At 40.8% G+C, this 18,580-nt stretch overlaps 2 protein-coding genes across 2 annotated transcripts; one reads left to right on the top strand and one right to left on the bottom strand.

Moving 5' to 3' along the window:
- Positions 1 to 1,185: 1,185 nt before the first annotated feature.
- fsd1 (fibronectin type III and SPRY domain containing 1) lies at positions 1,186 to 10,573 on the top strand. Its single transcript, XM_085264884.1, has 13 exons — positions 1,186 to 1,379; positions 2,095 to 2,190; positions 2,270 to 2,401; positions 4,165 to 4,266; positions 4,487 to 4,509; positions 4,934 to 5,055; positions 7,177 to 7,386; positions 7,475 to 7,573; positions 7,687 to 7,834; positions 7,928 to 8,010; positions 8,415 to 8,666; positions 8,887 to 8,975; positions 9,076 to 10,573. Exons 1-13 carry the CDS (start codon positions 1,365 to 1,367, stop codon positions 9,184 to 9,186), a joined length of 1,482 nt encoding a protein of 493 aa, XP_085121010.1. The 5' UTR covers positions 1,186 to 1,364; the 3' UTR covers positions 9,187 to 10,573.
- Positions 10,574 to 10,744: 171 nt separating this feature from the next.
- LOC146546522 (signal-transducing adaptor protein 1-like) lies at positions 10,745 to 16,483 on the bottom strand. Its single transcript, XM_085264883.1, has 13 exons — positions 16,341 to 16,483; positions 14,768 to 14,839; positions 14,533 to 14,652; positions 14,379 to 14,435; positions 14,132 to 14,283; positions 13,709 to 13,840; positions 13,337 to 13,406; positions 12,625 to 12,727; positions 12,434 to 12,532; positions 11,935 to 12,006; positions 11,748 to 11,798; positions 11,502 to 11,633; positions 10,745 to 11,390 (listed from the first exon to the last, which is right to left on the bottom strand). The coding sequence occupies exons 1-13, from the start codon at positions 16,425 to 16,427 to the stop codon at positions 11,326 to 11,328; spliced, it is 1,212 nt and encodes a 403-aa protein (XP_085121009.1). The 5' UTR covers positions 16,428 to 16,483; the 3' UTR covers positions 10,745 to 11,325.
- Between the last annotated feature and the right edge of the window lie 2,097 nt (positions 16,484 to 18,580).

Here is an 18,580-nt window from a genome sequence, read left to right as displayed (position 1 = left end):
ATTTGCATTTAGCCCGTAGTGATTTCATATTAAGCCTGCAAATATACTTACACCCAGTAGTTTTAAATATGCTGGCTCCAGTAGTTACAAACATCTTACATGCACTGAGCCATCGTCACCCTCATGACGTCATTGAAAGCTACATTTAGTTTCGGTAAACTCATTTTCCTGTGCACATATATGCTAGAGCTGTACAATATGCACAAACTAAAGGAAAGAAAAGCACCTTGCTCTACATAATGATCTAAATGAAGACCCTCCCTCCGTCTGTGCATGCATTAAATATGCTGGTATATACATTATCGCACGTTGCCTACAAATATCATCATCACGTGTTTTTGTTGTTGTTTTTATTTTTTGCTCTGTCCAAGACATCTGACCCTATTACATACACAGTAACGTTATTGTATGACAATATGAAGTCTATAAAATCTTAAATGTTTGTTTTCCTTGGTTCTATAAATAATAACATCGCTCTTACAGACACTGTATATGATTTTTTTTTTTTTTTTAAATCCACAACATATGTGAAGAAGCTAATAGAGACCAGCACTACCACGGCTAGAGACCACAAGATCATCCAAATTCATAATATGGTTCACCATACTATTACCAACCATGCGCTCAGTTTTACATCTCAGATTAGAGATGCTGAATAAATAAATCAGTATTTAGGGAGATATAGGCTCCAGCACTGCTGTGGCGACTTATCTGGTAATATAGATGTAGATTTCAGGTGGAGCCTTCTCCTGCATTATTTAGAAGACATTCATTTGTGTCCTCTACAAAGAAAAAAGAAAGAAGGAAGCAGACACAGAGTTTTGTCTTTTTAGTAGCTAAAGTAGATACAGAGATTTTATAAATAACAGGAAAACCTAAAACCATATCCAAGAAGATTTTTATTGGGACCCTAAATGGCTCTGTATTGTGTTATATAGGCTATTTAAAATCTATCTATCTATCTATCTATCTATCTATCTATCTATCTATCTATCTATCTATCTATCTATCTATCTATCTATCTATCTATCTATCTATCTATCTATCTATCTATCTATCTATCTATCTATCTATCTATCTATCTATCTATCTATCTATCTAGTTGTCCTTTCTCTGACTGCACCTGAAAGCAGCATCCCTCACCCGCGCCACCAGAACATCACTACCCAGAATCCCCCCGTGCCGCATGCGCCCCGCTTACTACGGCCCAAAGGCGTTGGTGGTTGGTGTCCGTCCGAAGATGCGTTGCTCTCCGGCAGCATCAGTACCAGCTCCGCCGTGCTAATACACCAAACACCGGGGGACGGAGGAGACATACCGGCGGTGTGTGGAGCTGCGACCGCGCCGGTGCACCTGACTGCAAGATGGGAGACCAGAAGGTGAGCCGGAGCCGGGGGAACAGGTGTCTCTGATGGGGGAAGCCGTTTCAGGGCGTAGTGTACAAAGGAAGGAGGGGGAGACGCGGCGATATGAGGGAGTTTGTGGATGCAGCATGGGCTTGAATTCCTCAGTCGTCTTGTTTTTGTACTCGGTGTTTGTTCGGGTGGATGTGGGGTCGTTTCTGTGCTCGCTATCGACCGCTTTCTTATCGACAAGTATCGGTGTAGCAGTCGGGGACGTGGGGAAGGGGGCCTTGGCGTAGCTCCTCTTCCATCAACAAACATTGCACAGTTCTTCTGTATGAATGGGCTTTTTCACTGTGGCGTCGGAGCAGTGCAGCAGGAGTGGCAGCAAATCAAAAGTGTGGGTTTTTCTGTGTAATATTGTGTGTCCGGTCTTTGAAGTCGCCTGCGTAACGATTGCGGAGCTGCATTATTAAATTATAAATGCGCATCCTTCCGCCCTCCCTGTGCACCGAGGGTAGGTCCCTCTCTGATCTCATCTGTTTAAAAGGGAGCTCAAAGCCTAAAGCTTTATGTGTCCACTCATCAGACAAGGGCTGATTAACACATCTTATCCACAGAGGAGGCTCTCCTGTGCGCTAATACAGGGATCCTGAGCCTGCCTGGAAGGGTCAGATTGTGTGTGAGTTCAAAGCAGAAATGTTAAGAAAAATCTGAATTGACTAAAGGAAAATTTTGTCTTTTTCTTCAGGAATCTCTGCGGAAGATCACCCACACACTGGCCATGAAGAATGAGGAGATTTCCAACTTCATCTGCACTCTCAAGCAGAGTCTGGACAACTTGGAGGTACAGTAACGCGAAGGGCTCAAGTTAAATTTGATCTCAAATGATACCCTGAACTTTTTTTTTTCTGCTGCGACACCAGGCAAATTCCAACCGGGTGCAGGAGGACCTGGAGTCTGAATGCAGCTCCCTCCATGCTGTTCTGGACGAAATGAAAGAAAATATGCTGACCCGTATCAAACAGGAGCGAGCAAGCCGTACCTATGAGCTGCAGGTAGCCGTTATTGTTTCTTGATTTGAAAAGTCTAGATCTTTTTAATCGGGGGGGCATCATTGCATGGCTTAGACTTATTACCTGTCTGCATACGAAAGCAGGTGTTGCATCAGTGCTTGTGGGGACGTTGTTTCATTCTTTGTTGTTGTACATCCCATGCTCATCTCTTGATCACTGATTGAGTAAGGCGGTTCACAGGATAAAACCGGAGCCTCCTGACCTTTAAGTCAGACTAAAATCTAAACTTTTCTAAGTGAACAGCAAGCAGAATGCAACGTACTTTAACCCGATCTGTTAAAAAATACTGTAACTGTACAGAATACAAACCACAAAATTACAGATAACAGGTTTAAGTGGAGCATCATCGTGTTTGTCTTAACATTTATGTTTTTTAATGCCACTGTAATTTATAATATTGGTGAGAAGCGTTTATCCTTCAAGCTGAATTCTAAAATGCTTCACATGTTCGGTTGTACTTCTCTTGAAAGTGTGTTGACTTTATGTGTCATTTGTTGGTTTGGAAATGCCTCTGAGGCATTAGGAAGACAGTAACAATAGCTAGTAATATGTTTTGAAGTGCGTTGCCAAGCTTAGAAAGATTTATAGGGGACTATGGAGCAAGACAAATAATATTGCCACTTCCTTTAAACTGCTACCATCTGTACGGTGCTGTTGTTCCCCTTTGTTTGGAAAAAAAAAAAAGGTCCAAACTGTCATTTATTCCTCGAACCATGAACCTCCTGAACATGAATGGTTTGGCCAAAATCGCCCCAAAGATGCAAGGAGACTGAAAGTGTCCGTATGTGATTGTTTTTAAGTGGTGTGTACAGAATCAGGTGACTTCTGCTCCAATCAGCTTTCAATGATTTCCACCATAGCAACACTGTTTTTTACTTTTTTTCCTTTACATTGCTTTAGCTTGTTAAAGTGCTTTAAAAAATGAAGTAAGAAAGAAGACCATAGAGAGAGAGAAGAGAAATATACGCTATATGCCTCAAAACTACTGAGCCATCTCCACATTACACCTGCAGGAGCTGTTCAAGCATGGAAACCCATGCAGTGAAGCTCCCGGCACACAGTGTTTGTGCTGGTGTTAATGCCAGAGGAAGTTTGGAACTCTGCAGTTACTGAATCAGCAGAGCGTCGGCGAGTTTTATGCACTCGGCGACCCCGCTCTGTAACTTTATGTCATCGATATAATTCATGGCTGAGCTAGCATGGTTCCTAAACACTTCCATGTTGCAACAAGCCTCTTACAAGAGATCTCAACAGAGGCATCCTATTACAGCACCATCGAATTCAGTGAGCCATGCAGTCTGTAAAGGCCGATTGCATGCTTGATTTTCATACACCTGAATTCAAAGATTACGAGGCGTGGTCCGATACTTTTGTTCATATTGTGTAACAATAAACAAGGTAAGGCCAGGAACTTGCAGCTGTGGAGCCAGAGGTACCTGCTGCAGAGAGGAGGTGAAAATGACTCATCTCAAGTTTGCATTTTTTGCTTTTTTTACTCTCTTTCTTTGCAACATTTATTCCAAACTAGCTGCATGAATGAAAGCTGATCTTTGTTTTCATTCATCTCAGGTCAAAATACCAATAATTCAAAAACGTCTGTAGCCTCAGGACTGAGCGATGACTCTCAAATGATGCAGCTAGCTCCATGGCTTCTGCTGGCAACACAATCAACTTATTATACAGACGAATAACCTGTGGGAGTTTGCAGATGCGCTCCATTTGACTGTAAGTTGGTCTTTTCTCAGAGTCAGCTGAGCGCCTGCTCCAAAGCCCTGGAGAGTTCAGAGGAGCTTCTGGAGATGGCCAATCAGACGCTCTGCTCCTCTGAGACGGACGGTTTTACTCAGGTAACTGACAGTCATGCTGCTGCGCCGTTTGATGTGAATTTCAGTGTCCACATACGATTTAATCTGTCCTCCTTGTGCTGTCATACTAGCAGTGATTTTAACATGGCCACCGGCAGCTTTTTGTGTTGAATGACAACATGATGGGCTCCTACTCAGTTCTCTCTTCGCTCCGTGTCTCTCCTCTTTTTTTCCTTTCCCTCTCTGTGCTTCTCCTCTCCAGGCGGCCAAAGACATTAAGGATAGGTATAGTACTCAGCAATCCATTACTTTCCTTTTGTCATAGCCTCCTGTAACCAGCGAGCCATCTAATGAATGTAGCGTGCATGCATTCAAACCTGTAGCCACCGCACCCATTTCATAGACAGTAAGCACGATGGAAGCTTTCCACTCTTTTGTCTCTGAGTTTCCCCACTCTCATCTCGAGTCTGTGCCATCCTGTGTCAGCCCCTCCCTGGATGAATGCTGCTCCCTCTCTAGCTCCGCTTTTTGAATTAGGGTGATGAGTTCAGCGCTAGTATGTCAGAAATGTAGTTAGTGGTCTTTTCTTAGTGAGCAGTACTAGAATCACCTGTTTCTTCTTTGTCGCCCTCTGGTTCAGTTCAATAATAGACCCGCACTTGTTTCCACCCCACGTCTTTGTGTGTTTTTTGTGTGTCTTTCTCCACAGCGTCACAATGGCTCCAGCCTTTCGCCTCTCCCTGAAGGCTAAAGCCAGTGACAACATGAGTCACTTGATGGTGGATTTCAGCCAGGAGAGGGAGATGTTGCAAGGACTCAAATTTCTCCCAGGTCTGAAACGAAGGAGTTGCTGACTTGCACAACATTAAAGCAGCACTCTGCTTCTCTACTTCTGTTTAATTTTACACACCCGGTTGATTGTTTAAAGCTTCTGTTTAAAAGGGATAACCAATGATAAGAAAGTTACACATGCACACTTAGTTACATCTATACTCGACTCTTGTAATGCACTGCATAGATTAGTAGGTCAGTTACTTGTTGATTATTTACAGGTAGTGTGCACTACAGAATCCAATATAAAGGAAAACTGTTTGTGTTTAAAGCCTTAAATGGTCTTGCACCTGGATATGTGGTAGATGGTCTGCCTCCATACACTCAATATCATTAAAGTGTGCCACTCCTGATCATTCCTCTGATTGATGCTTTCTGAAAAGGGGGATGTTTGCCTCGGCTGTTTTTGCAATCGGATGAGCATCGCCTGTGACGGTTGTTAAATCTAAACTGAAAATGTACCTCTTCTTTTTTTTTTTTTTTTTTTTTGTCAGGCTTTTGGAAATAGTTCATCTCTGGAGGATAGGTTCCTGCTGTAAATGTTGTGTAGCATCAATATTCAGGAACATGTTTAATTTATTTAGTTTTAGTGGTTTTTAATGTGTTTATATAAATAAAGTTAAAGAGAGAAGGGCTGAAGGTCAGATAAAATTAGGGGCTGCAGTACAGCTGAGCATAAGATTAGTAAGGATTATTTTGAACTCTACAAGAGTAGCTTAGCATGATTCAGAGTCCAAGAATTTAAATATGGAGCTGAAATTGAGGTTCTCCTTAACAGCTCTAGTTACTAATAATTACTTTGAGTAATTATTAATTACAGCTGTAGTATTTTACTATAATTAGTAACTAATTACTTTACAGTTTTTGTCTGAAAAATTACTTTTTTTGGTATAAAATCTGCATCTAGTCATGTCATTGTCGGCTTTCAGTTGTTTCTCTGATCAGCAGAGCTGCACGTGAGGGCACAACTGTCTCAATCGCATCGGAAGTTAAACAACCTGTAACCTGCCTGCTCCCTCGTACAAAGTCCAGGTAGTTTTTCACTAGGTCATATAGTAGAGCAGATAAAATATGAGGAGAGTTTACAGCAGCTAGGCGGGATGTGCGTCTGTTCAGGCAGCGGGATCTCCTAAACTAAACAGTGTTTTTGAAGCAGGCTGCGTGATCCGGTGTGCTGCATGTGGGAAAAGGGGGGAAATCTGGTTAACGTTCCCACCTGAGTTCATGTGTGAAAACTCTTTTAAGATTTGAGCTTTTGTATTGTTACACCTTGAACTGCTACACAGTACATGTAGTCTAACTTCACCTCAATGAATTTCAAAAGTAAGACGATGCAATCTAGATAAAACAACCCGAAATGAGTCACTGCACATTACACTTAATTTCACAACACAATGAAGTTAAGAGTTCAAAAAAATACTTAAGAGATTCTGGTCAGGCTGTGTTTGGTAGATAAAGTATAAGCTGCCACCCTGGAGGTGTTGTTAAGCGCAGTGTAGGCATTTTTGTGTTTTTTCAACCAGAACAAAAGAAAGGGTCGATGCTTGCTGTGTGTTAAACTTCCTGCAGTATGTTCCACTTACCAGCATTTTTTTATATTAATGAGTCAAATGAATACATGTGATGTGACGGGGAGTTACATACAGCAATAAAACCACAGAGAAGTATCACTCCACAGCTGTGCGAGACCTCCTAACCTCGTTATTGCACCGTTGCGGTTTGACAGCCTACATATGTAGTGTGGGTCTCAATCTGATCTGAATCGCCTGCTTTTAGCTGTAAAGCTAAGACACACAGAGCTAAGACACAGTGCTGGTTAAACAGGATACAGTAAATGGAAAAGGTGAAAGTTTATCAGATGAATGTGAGTGAAGAGTTGGGCACAGAGAAGGGCGACTTTTTTTTATCAAGTGCATGTAAAAAAAAAAAATAAAATAAAATAAATATTTATATTTTGCCACAAGGTCATGTCAGACTTCTTTTAGGAAAATACTGCCCCCTTGTGGTATTAAATGCAGCTTTAATATCGAACTGTTACACTTCTTGACTATTTTAGTAAAGAGTAGTGAAAGTTGATGTTGGACACAATCTGTAACAGGTAAAAACTCTTTTTGTCTTCAGTTCCTGCTACTCCTGAGATCCAGGTGTCAGAGTGCCAGGTGTGCGACAATACGGTGACTGTAGTTTGGAGTTTACCAGAGCCTGATAGCAAGATAGACCACTACATACTAGAACACCGGCGCACAAATCACGAGGGTCCACCTCGCATCCGAGAGGACTACCCCTGGATGGTGGTGGAGGGGATACGAGAGATGGAGCACACTCTCACGGGTAGGAAGAGGACTGTGAGGTGATGTTTGGCATTTATAGTTAAACTTTGAGTAGATTTTCTAACCTAGAAAACTTCCCTAATTCCAAGGTCTGCGCTTTGACACCCGGTACTTGACGTTCAGAGTGAGAGCGTGTAACAAGGCTGTGGCGGGAGAGTTCTCTGAGCCGGTTACACTAGAAACCCACGGTGAGAATACTTGGATCTGGCTGCTGTTATTTTACTCTGACTGACAAAAGATGTGGGGCTTTTCAGTTTCCTGTACACTAAAAGAAAAACGTTGCTTCTTTCCCAATATCCAGCTTTCACTTTCAAGCTGGATGCTGCTTCAGCTCATCAGAACCTGAAGGTGGAGGACTTGAGCGTTGAGTGGGACAGCAGCGGAGGAAAAATACAGGACATCCGAAAAGACAAGAACCGAACCAACTCACCAATGCACTCCCCAGCCAGGTTTGTAAGCTGCTGATTTCATGTGCTAACTCTCATTATGAATAAAGCTCAGAAATATTGAATCTTTCTAGCTCGTGTCTTTTCTGTAATCAGGTCAGCCCTGATGTCTCCTAAGAGAGCACCGACCGCCCGGCCCGGCAGAGACAGGTTTACAGCAGAGTCGTACACAGTGCTGGGTAAGAATACGTGCAGCAAAAAAAGAGGGAAGGACAGACACAAACTTGTTTTTGCATTACCAAACCGCCCCAGATTGTAGATTGTAAGATACAATGTTAGAAAGTTACACAATAAAGTAATCTGATCTTCCTTACCGCCCAAGGTGAACTAATTAGTTGGTGTAATGAAGGCTTTACACGAGAAGAAATGATCCAGATTTAAACCAAAGGGTTTTTTTGTTGTTTCTTTTAATTACTGCACTTTTTACAGCTTTGGATATTTTAAACAGAAATCATTTCCACATAACTAACTTTTCAAATCAGATTTCCATCTCTTAGCAAGGCAGTTGTTACATAACCACAGCTGTCAGCATGCGTAAAGACAGTGGCGATTGTTTTGACGCTGGCCTTATGTGTCGTGACAGCTGACACTGTGATTGATGCTGGCCAGCAGTACTGGGAGGTGCGTTTCGACAAGGAGAGCAAGGCCTTTGCCGTGGGCGTAGCCCTGCGGAGCCTCGGCCGATTCGACCAGTTGGGGAAAAGCAGCGCTTCCTGGTGCATCCACCTGAACAACTGGTTGCAGCAGAGCCTCACAGCCAAGCACAACAACAAGGCTCGAACCCTCGACTGTCCCATCCCAAATAGCATCGGAGTCTACATCAACTACGATGAAGGTAGGATCCAAACAGATCAATGGGTGAACTCAAAGATTTAGTTTGCCTCAGCCACAATTTGGTAACTGGAACAAAATGAAATAAAAGAAAAAGACTGTTTAGCGTTATTTGTGGATTAAAGTGAAGCAAGAATAAGGCTACTTTAACTTCCACACATTTTAAAAAGAAAATCTTTATAAAATAAACCGTTAAGTATGTTTGCCTTTGTGTTTCTCTCCAGGTATTCTGTCTTTTTACAACGCCAAAACTAAGCAGCTGATGCACACTTTTAAAACTAAGTTTCAGCAGCCAGTTATCCCAGCGTTCATGGTGAGGAAATTCAAGCCTATTTTTGTCTGAAAACTTTGCACCACCTGCTGATTTATTTATTTATTTTAATAAACTGCCTGTCATGTGCTGCCCCCTGCAGGTGTGGAACGGGAGTTTCTCTGTAGTGACGGGCCTGCAGGTTCCTAGCGTGGTGCAGAGCGGCCAGAGGAAGAACAGCGGCACCAGCAGCTCCAACGCCAGTCTCAACTAGACACATCCATCCACCTAGCCAAGTGGACTCCTCCCACCTCCACCCAGCCTTGGTCAGCGCCGCAGATCATCTCCTCTGCCCTGACGGCGGTCGAAGCCATATCGCAGAAGAGTTAAATCACTGGAGTATGACAGTTTATCCTGTTCCACGTGCAGTGTCTGTGTTGCATAGAGATGAACTTTAGGTGGGAAGAGGTGGGTCTGCTGCTCCCTCAGTGACAGAACTCTTCAGATGTATGACTCTGGCTGTTGTGAATGCTGGGGATACAGTAGGTGTAGGCTTGCTAGGTTTCCTGTCTCTGCACATCCATTTAGCACCACTGCTGCTAGAGCACTGATTTAGCGCTGGCCGCTGTCCATCCTTCTGTCAGCCGAACTGTTGTGCAGCCAGCTGCCGGTTCAGGGTTACGCTCTGTCCTGTCTGCTCTCTCTCCCTGTGCCTTCCTGCTCATTTCCAAAAAGATGAAATCGGGTACGCTAATAAGCTTTCTGTTCCAATTTAAAACTATGTCAGAAAAATTTGGATTAGCGGTTATTACCTATCCAGCCAGCAACCAACATACGGTCTATAACCCAAATAACAACCTGCACCTACACACAGTTACTGAAGTCCCTGAATCGCTGCCAGCAGCTTTTAGATACAAGAAATTAACATATTTAGGATGCTGAATTTGTTTTGTTGCCAAGGCATGTGCATTTAACAGTGTCTATTGTATTTCATATAATAGCCAGGACCCACACTTTGGGCTCTTTTGGCTCCTGCTGAGGTTTTGTTAGTTTAAAATCAGAGATGGTGTTATCTGTGGAGGAGTCTGTCGTACAGACTAAAAGTCAGAGGCAACTTCCTTCATTTTAACTCCTTGTAGTGAAGTCAGAGCGCTCATGTGGCTTCAGGATTTTTGAAATGATTGTACTGTATACTCACATAACTGCACTCTAATGCTTGTCCCTGTATATGCACCATTTCTTTTGCAGCAAAGAGTTCCCATTATGAGTAGTGGACTGCGTTTAGTCCTAAATATAACAAATAGCTAGGCAGTAGCTGGAGCTAATAAATCATATAATACAGATTAGCCATTTATGGAGCCACCCAGGCGAGAAACTAAAACGATAAACCCTGAAAACTTAGTCTGAAGTCTGTTTTTGTGCACCGCCTGACCTCTGAGAAGCATCCACCTCATGCTGTATGTAACACACGGTAACAGTGTTGCTTTGCCACATTTCTCCCTCTACGTGTGTTCTGAGTAATGTAGCCTGCGATGCTTTAAAGAAGCGAGAGTTCTGTTGACTTTGTTTCACATGCTGACAGATGTCAGAGTTTATTGTAAATAGTTTAATTTTTTCCACTATAATGTATCAGTCATTGAGGTAATAAAGGAGTGAGAGCACTGTGTTTGTCCGTGGATGTCTGTCTCAAAACAGAAATCAACAAAGGAGGACAAAAAGGTTTGGCTGTATGAATAATACATAAAGCGGAAATAGACCTGGCACAGACCGTCATAAAACCTATCCTGTTGCTGCATGGCACCTACTAGAATTTGCTTGATCACATGACCTGATGCGAAAGAGCAAGTTTTACTTCAGGAAAAAAAAATAAAAATTTTATACGATACATTTACAGAAACCAAAAGTTCGTCTGGCAGTTCTGTTTTTCTTCATAGGGCTGCATCACTAAAAAGGTGGGCAGTAATACACTACAGTTCAAATATGAACATCCTGCCTGTAAGGCAGAATATAACCATTGTAGCTATGGAAATCTTAAAAAAACAAAAAATCTAAAAACACTGATAAATGTGATTCAATAGAACAAAGAAAAAAAGTGCCACTTTCATTGGCAAATGTGCAAAGTGTACAAGAGAAAGGTATAGATAATGTGACATGTGCACTGCTCTTTACAGTTGATTAATTTGCTAACGAGTGTCCAAGAGAAGCAAAAATCAATAGCACGTTAATCCTCTGAGAGGCTTTGCTGCTTCTGTGCTGCCGACAGAGCCGAGCTACACTGCGGAGCAGGGGGAGGTTATCAGCGGCCCGTTTCTGCTCCCATGTGTCGGTTCATCTTGCAGGGACGGTCTGACACAGCAGCTTTGCCATATTGTCACAGATGGAGATTGCTCTCAGGGGCTCCCGTCACGAGAGGTCACTGGCACTTGCCCTTGTTTTTTTCCAGCCGAAGTTTCAGCTCAGATATTGTTGCGCGAGCAACTAAAAGCAACATGAGAAAAAAGTAAAAATAACTATTTAGAAAAATTTAGAAAAATATTAAATGTGTTTCAGATTTCACTGAGGTAGGAAAAAGCCTTAAAGTGAACCTACGCTGATTATCGGGGTCTGTAACGGCTTTCACCTTCACATCTTGTTTTGTGGTTGAAACGGAGGAGGGAAAAAATTTGCGAGGTGCAGGAGTTGGAGGCATGAGTGGAATTTTCTGGGTTTTCCCTTCTGGTTCTGTAGTGAAGACAGACACATACAAGGGGGGAAATTAACCATGCAGCGTCAAAGTGAATATTTTCCAATAGTTTCTTAAATTAGAAAGCGAGATAGAGATCGAGAGCCACTTACGTGGCAACGGATTGACTGAGGAATCTTCTGTCTCTTCTGCTTCCTCATTCCCTGTTTGAACACAGACATTGCTTAGAAACAGTAACTGGAAAAAATGAAGTCACACCTGTTTACACTTGTGAAACATAACAAAAAACTCATGATGGATGAGCTGATTGATGGCACATGTGACAATGGTGATACTCACAGTTCTCATTCAAATACAAGCACTCTTCCACTGGCAATTCCTCTGGTTCAGGAGATGGTGTTTTTCTACAGACTGGAAAATAGAAGACACGATTTTGATTATTGGAGCACCTAATAAAAAATAAAGAAAGAAAATGACCAGATTTTAAACAAACAAACAAAAAAACAGGTACTATTTCAACCAGCAACCTTGGGAAAACACAAATATGCAGACAATAAACACGACATATTATGTTCAGGTAAATAAAGGTTAACATAATATGTTTTAGTCAATATCATTTCAAACGATTGTTTACTGTGATATTTTGTGCAGATTTTCTTAAATTACAGTTTAATTAATTAAAGTTTAATGGTAATTAGCATTTAATTTCAAAGTCCAGAGCCAAAAGAAGAAACTAAAGTTAAATCTCAAGGAGGAATCTCCCAACTGCACCAAAACAAAGAGGCTTACAAAGCAGAGTAAACAGACTGATGTATGAGTTTGTGTTAATGGAAAATACCTGGTTTGGGAGGCTTGGAAGGAAGGCTTGGTGGAGGACCTTTTTGCAAGGGCTGCTGAACACTCTTTTCTCCATTTTCATTATCAGAAGAAATATAAGCTGTTAAAAAAAGTCCATAGCTTATATTAGTCATGGAATAATTATTACAGAAGAACAAATAGAGACTGGACTATATCAGGTTCTGTACATACATAATTTCTTTTCATATGGTTCTTCAATAATGAGGGGAATCAAAACTCCGTCAGTTGATGTCACTAAATAGCTGATCATATCGTGCAGAGTGTCACAGGTGACCTGCACAGAGAGAATAATCAAATACACAAAGTTAACAAGGGTGTGTGTGTGCGTGTGTTGACTTGGTCATTTATGGACCTGCAACGATAAAATGTCTTGCAGGAACTGCAGTGAGCACTGCTGCTGAAATTCACTTTACAGACTGAGGTGTGTCATGAGAGCACAGAAGGAAATGTATGCAACTTTCAAGCACAAACCTAGCGTTGTACCCGCAAACTAATGCAAAAAACCACACACACCAGGCTGAGTCGTGAAAACAGCAGCCAGATTAAAACAATCATCTGCTGCCATGACAATTTTATTCCCACCACAGCCTTTACTGTTAAATACCTTATTGTTTTCCAGGAGGTCATAACACTTTATCTCTATCGCCAATAAAACCATGAAAAAAAAAGTTCTATCAAGGGCAGCAGTGTGTGTGTGTTGCACTGTTTGTCACTGCCATGTGGGTGTAAGCCACACACAGAAGATTTCATAAAGCAATAAAAAAAAAAAAGGCAAAACCTGTATAGAGAATAAAAGATTCCAATTAAGTTACTCAGTTGCTCCTTTCTTTGAGGCACACATGTACAACTGAACCCAGAATTGGGCTTTGGTGTTAATACTCACTTTAGGCTCCACATCAATGATGAAGCCGCCGTCGTGTTTTCGGATCACGCGGTAGTGTTTGACTAAAGGGCTGCAAGAAAAAAAAAGAATAAACTTTAAACCTGAATAAAATACCAGCATAGTTATTGCTATCAGCCACGTTGGGACACTGTGCAAAGCGTAACGTAAAAACAGAATAAATAAATCCATATTTCAGTTCTACTGTGAATAAACAATATGATGGGTTTATGAGGTTTTCAGATCACTCTATTCTGTTTTAATTAGCATTTTACGCAGCATCACAACTTTTTGGGAATTAAGTTTGTATATTATTTGTGTTATGTATGAATGAGTGAGTACATGTTTATATCTGTGTCCGATGTGTGTGCGTACCTGTCCAAGTCCTGCCTGGTGCTGACAGCGAAGGAGCTCCCATCACTTCCAGGTCTCAGCAGCAGGTTTCCTCTTTTGACTTCTCTGTCAAGAAGCAGCTCGGCCTCCAGGCGGGAGACATTGTGGTAACAGCTATAGGAATGACACAAATGTGTCACTCATCAGCAGCTGAGCTCGGTATATAATTAAATTCTAATGGAATGCATATGCAAAGAATGTTTCTGGCATTAGAGTCAATCTTGACTTCTTTCCAAAGAAAACAAAATTCCAACATGTCTGGCTTCTTTTCTTTTTTTTTCCGAGAATGAAAATGCAGATAATTCAGTTAAATACCAGTTAACGCATTTACAGTTATAGCAACACCTCTTCGCCATAAACATAGTCAGCAATAGTGCAAAAGTCACGAGTGTCTTTGATACTGACGCTGGCATGTCTGCTTGTAGGGTGACATAAGAAGGGCAGCTGGTCTCAGCAGATGGAGGGCTGTTCTGTTTTCTCTCAGTTTCCTTTTGTACTGCCTCTTTCAGCATGTGGATCTGACCTGGCAGCAGATTCAGAGAGGTGGGCACAGCCAGCTGCAGGAATACATAATAATAATTTTAAATACTCTGTGTTACATCTACAGCTTGTTATTTTTCTATAAAGTGAGATAAAGGTTTGTACCACAGACCTCAGCCACAGCTTGGATATAGCCCTTCCAAAACTCACGAACTTCTGCATTTGGGACCTAAAGAAGTGACAGAGGAGGAGGAAAAGGTCAAAAACAGAGCATCCTCCTTTGATAGAAATCAGACCAGTTGCATGTATTCCACATATTCCCTTACGGTGAATTTGATATTTCCGCCTTTCAGTCGGAGATTGAATCTGGCTGCATCCAAGTTACGGTCCTGTCTGGTCTCATCTGTTACTGAGATAAATCCACTGAGATCCAGTTTCTCTATGTACTGATAAAACACACACAGTCAAAGAGGGTTAATCAAGAAAAGTTTGGGGGGTTTTTTGTTTGTTGTTTTTTAAAAAGAATAATTCAAATTTGTGAATTTCATTAAGTCAACTTACATCGCAGTCCTTTTTGTCATTGAAGAAAAAAAGGGTGTTTCCACAAAGGGCGGTCCACAGTTTCTGAGATGTCTGCACACAAAAGAAAAACAGCTCAAGAAAAGTGACGAATCCAGACACGTGGATAGATATTTTAAAAATAAAATCATCCATTTTCTTTTATCCATTTCATTTATTTCCTTCCAAGTAAAGAAGAAAGCAAAGTTACACAACAAAGGAAAAAACAACAACATCAACAAAAACCAGGCTGATGACATTTCTGGGAAAGACCTGATGAGTCAACTGATTCCTTTACCGCAAAGGAAACCGAGAAACCTCAACAGATACAGGTGTATGATATTAATAACTCTGCTCTACATGCTTGTACAATGCCTCCCCAGACTTGTTTTGCCTAGACTGAGAAAACCAGAGACATTTCATGTATAATTTCATCTTATTTTGGTCTACAGACAAAGCAAAGACCCGAATGAAGCTCTCTTTTTCCATTTTCCAACACTGTGACCTGCTGGCAAATATTAAGGCTGATGGCAAAATCTCTAAGGCATTCGATGCCAAGCTCAAACAAATTGTGTTGAATTTATAAAGTGAGATAAAGGCTTGCCTTTCAGTCTCATGTGCACAGTCTTATCAGTAACACCTTGTAAGAACAGCCCTCAGGATTTATGATCTCTAAAGCTTGATGTTCTAGTTTATATCTTGTGTTAGTTCCTGGTTTTCTCAAATGATTACGACAAACGCAATAAAGAAGTCAAACCAGTCTGACAGGCAGGAAAAAAATGTGAAAATGACAAGGAGCTTCTCTACCACAGTAAACAACTTTGTTTACCTGGTTTTTTCTATCTAGGTCTTTTACCTACATCTGTTTTAAAGGGTAACTGAGCAGTAACCATGCCAATGCAGTGCTGTTTTATCATTTCAAGCATAACGTTGTAAAGACTAAGTACAAATATTACATTGGAGTACAGTTTATATAAAGCACGGGCTTGTGCAGGAAAAAAAAACTACAGAACTACAAACAAAATGAAAGCATAGAAGTCCTCTTTGAAGTCACTAAATGGCCCTGACATTAAAATGAATAAGTAAATAAAAATATTTAACAGTTGGCAGTTGTTAGGAACATTAATGGCATGTTCTGCACATGGTTGGCAGGTCAATCATTCATGTTCCTCTGTTGTTACCACACACACACACACACACACACACACACACACAACAAACAGAAAACATATTTCAGACTAATTGATTGCTTTACAATAAGGAAACGAATTTGACAACATTTCAAGCAAAAGTGGTCACATTTTTGCACTTTTCAGTTGTAAGGATTTGCTCTTTTTCTCTCTCTTATATATAAGAGTAAATTCTTTTGGACAGTATCAATCAATAGAAAGACTTTGCTTCATCAGGTCTTGATCGTTTATGAGAAATTCATGGACATTTAAACTCAAAAACTGACTAAACTGTTTGAAAGTTAAAAACCTGAAGCCTCGATGGAAAATAATGACATGTTTGCTGTAAGCGTGAGTACACAACGGTCACATATCTGCACAAACAACCAAGCAAAAATCTTATTTACCTCATCATTGAATGATCTCTTCTCCATGTATCCTTCATAGTAACAGTTTGGCAGCTGGTCCCTCGGTCGCCTTGTTCGCTTTGCCATCACAGCAAGTGTCGTTGTTCAGAATAAGTCAGATTATACTGTGAATACGAACTCAATTCTCCTACAAATGTATGAAAAGTGCCCCAGCTGCCTGACTATAAAACAACTCAGTCCTTGGGCCACGCCCTCGACCAATGATTGGTCAAAGAGCGAAGTGGGTGGGTGTTTCTTGAGGACGGAAACTACCTTTTCTTGCAACTTGGAACAAACTCCAGCGCCTGGTATTTACACCTTAATGAACTTCAAAAGAACTAAAGCACAATGCTCATCAGAGCGTGTATGTTCTTCAGTCATTATTTACAGTAAATAATTCACAGGTCATTAAATGGAAACAACGCAAACCATAAAGCTGTTGAGCTGGAGCGTTAGCTTTTTAGACCTGCCATCATCAATGGCCACTAGTAACTAGTACATGTGTTTACCACTTCATTTTTATTTTTTATTTTTTTTTACATTTTCATTAACTTTGAATAGTCAGCTACTCATTCACAAGTCTGCTCCAGAACCATTTCACCTGTTTACCTGTTTCTCAGGTATACAGTTTCCAGATTTCTGTCCAGAGACCTGCTTTTAGAAAATCTCTGACCTGAATTCATAGCTTATTTCAAACCTCTGCATACAGTTTGTTTGTAGATTATTCACTGCTTTGAAGCGCAGTTGTTTTAGAATTTCTTATCGTGACTATTTTTATTTGGTTTTAAATGGGCTCAGTCCAGAGTGTGTTTGCTAATTTCAATTTAGTCTTCATCGTTTGAGGATTAGGCCTTTTTTAAATGGTTATAATGTGAAGGTTAGTCATCTGGGGCACTCTGATTAAACATTTGCACCAAAACTTGCTTGGCAGGTTGTGTTGACATAATCTGACGAAACTGGCAAAGACTAAAACCAAACTTATTTTTCTTACTCTATATTTTTATTTTAGTTTAGATTTCTAAGTACACTATGTGTTTTCCGCTTGTTTTCTGTTTAGTTGGCCTTAGCTTAGGTTTAGTATTAGTATTAGTATTAGTAATAGTAATCTTTGTTTTGCACGTGCTGCAGGTCCCATAGCTCCACACAGTATGGAACTATGAGGAAACAATATACTCCATATAAAGATTTTTGATTCATTTTGAATTATTCTAAAGTTTATAACTTGGGCATGCTTAAAATACTTATAGCGTGCAGGGTCTTTACAACATAATTCAAATTCAATTCAAATGTTTATGATTTGTTGCTCCTTTCCTATAAAATACACAGAAGTTAGGCTACTCTATATAATACAGCCTGCACCTTTAAAAAAGTATAGTGTACTAACGCTGTAAGATGGGAAATGGTGTTTGTTTTTTATAACCAAGAAATTGCACATTGCTTAAATTTGCGTGGGCTCTCTCCAGGTATTCCACAGGACAAAGGCATGCGCTTAAGGGCGTCAGGTTAAATGGTGAATCTAAATTGCCCAAATGTAAATGAAGTTTTTGACTGAATTTTGACTGTCTGTCTCTCTTTAGCCCTCGTTAGCCCTGCCTAGAACTGGCGACCCGTTAAGGGTGCACCACTACCAAGGTACAGGCAGTGAAACAATGGCGGGACACGTCAAGGTGTGATCTTGACGTATCACGCCTAATCTTTCGGTTAATCAGGAGCCATAACTTGATATCATCACGGTTTTTAGTAAAAATAGCACAGGCTTCTTTCAGATAGCATGAAACAGGTCCTGAGATTAGCCATCAACTTGTACTTTATTCTCAATCTTGTCAAAGTTTTTTGGTAATCTGATTCCATGAGAACGTTGCTGAGCTCAGTGTTGCATGAAAGATGACGTAGTAATAATCGTGTATTTTTTTTCTGTTGCTACAAAATGAACTGAGGACACGAAGTCACATTTTCAGATGCCAGCGCCACCAACAAAAACATGTTTTTGTCGATTTTAGGGCTGTTCCTCGTGTTGAAATAACTGTGCAAACACACAACACAAAGCAATGCAGGAAAAAAATAAGATTAAATAGCAGTTCCCGAATTTACGTTAAGGTTGGGCCTTGGCGTTACCTTAGCAGTGTTTACTCTGTGAATGTGTGATCTTTGATCTTTACAAAGTAACTCACTCTTAGCCATTATAGTTTAACATCAACAATCCAGCCTAAGGTTCATTTACGCAGGGCTCATACCTATAC

This window comes from Mchenga conophoros, linkage group LG23, assembly GCF_057382185.1.
Source record: "Mchenga conophoros isolate Kocher_MC1m ecotype Shallow Benthic linkage group LG23, M_conophoros_male_GT1.1, whole genome shotgun sequence".
Taxonomy (NCBI): domain Eukaryota; kingdom Metazoa; phylum Chordata; class Actinopteri; order Cichliformes; family Cichlidae; genus Mchenga; species Mchenga conophoros.
The sequence above is the reverse complement of the archived record's forward strand: the minus strand, read 5'-3'. Positions and strand labels throughout refer to the sequence as shown.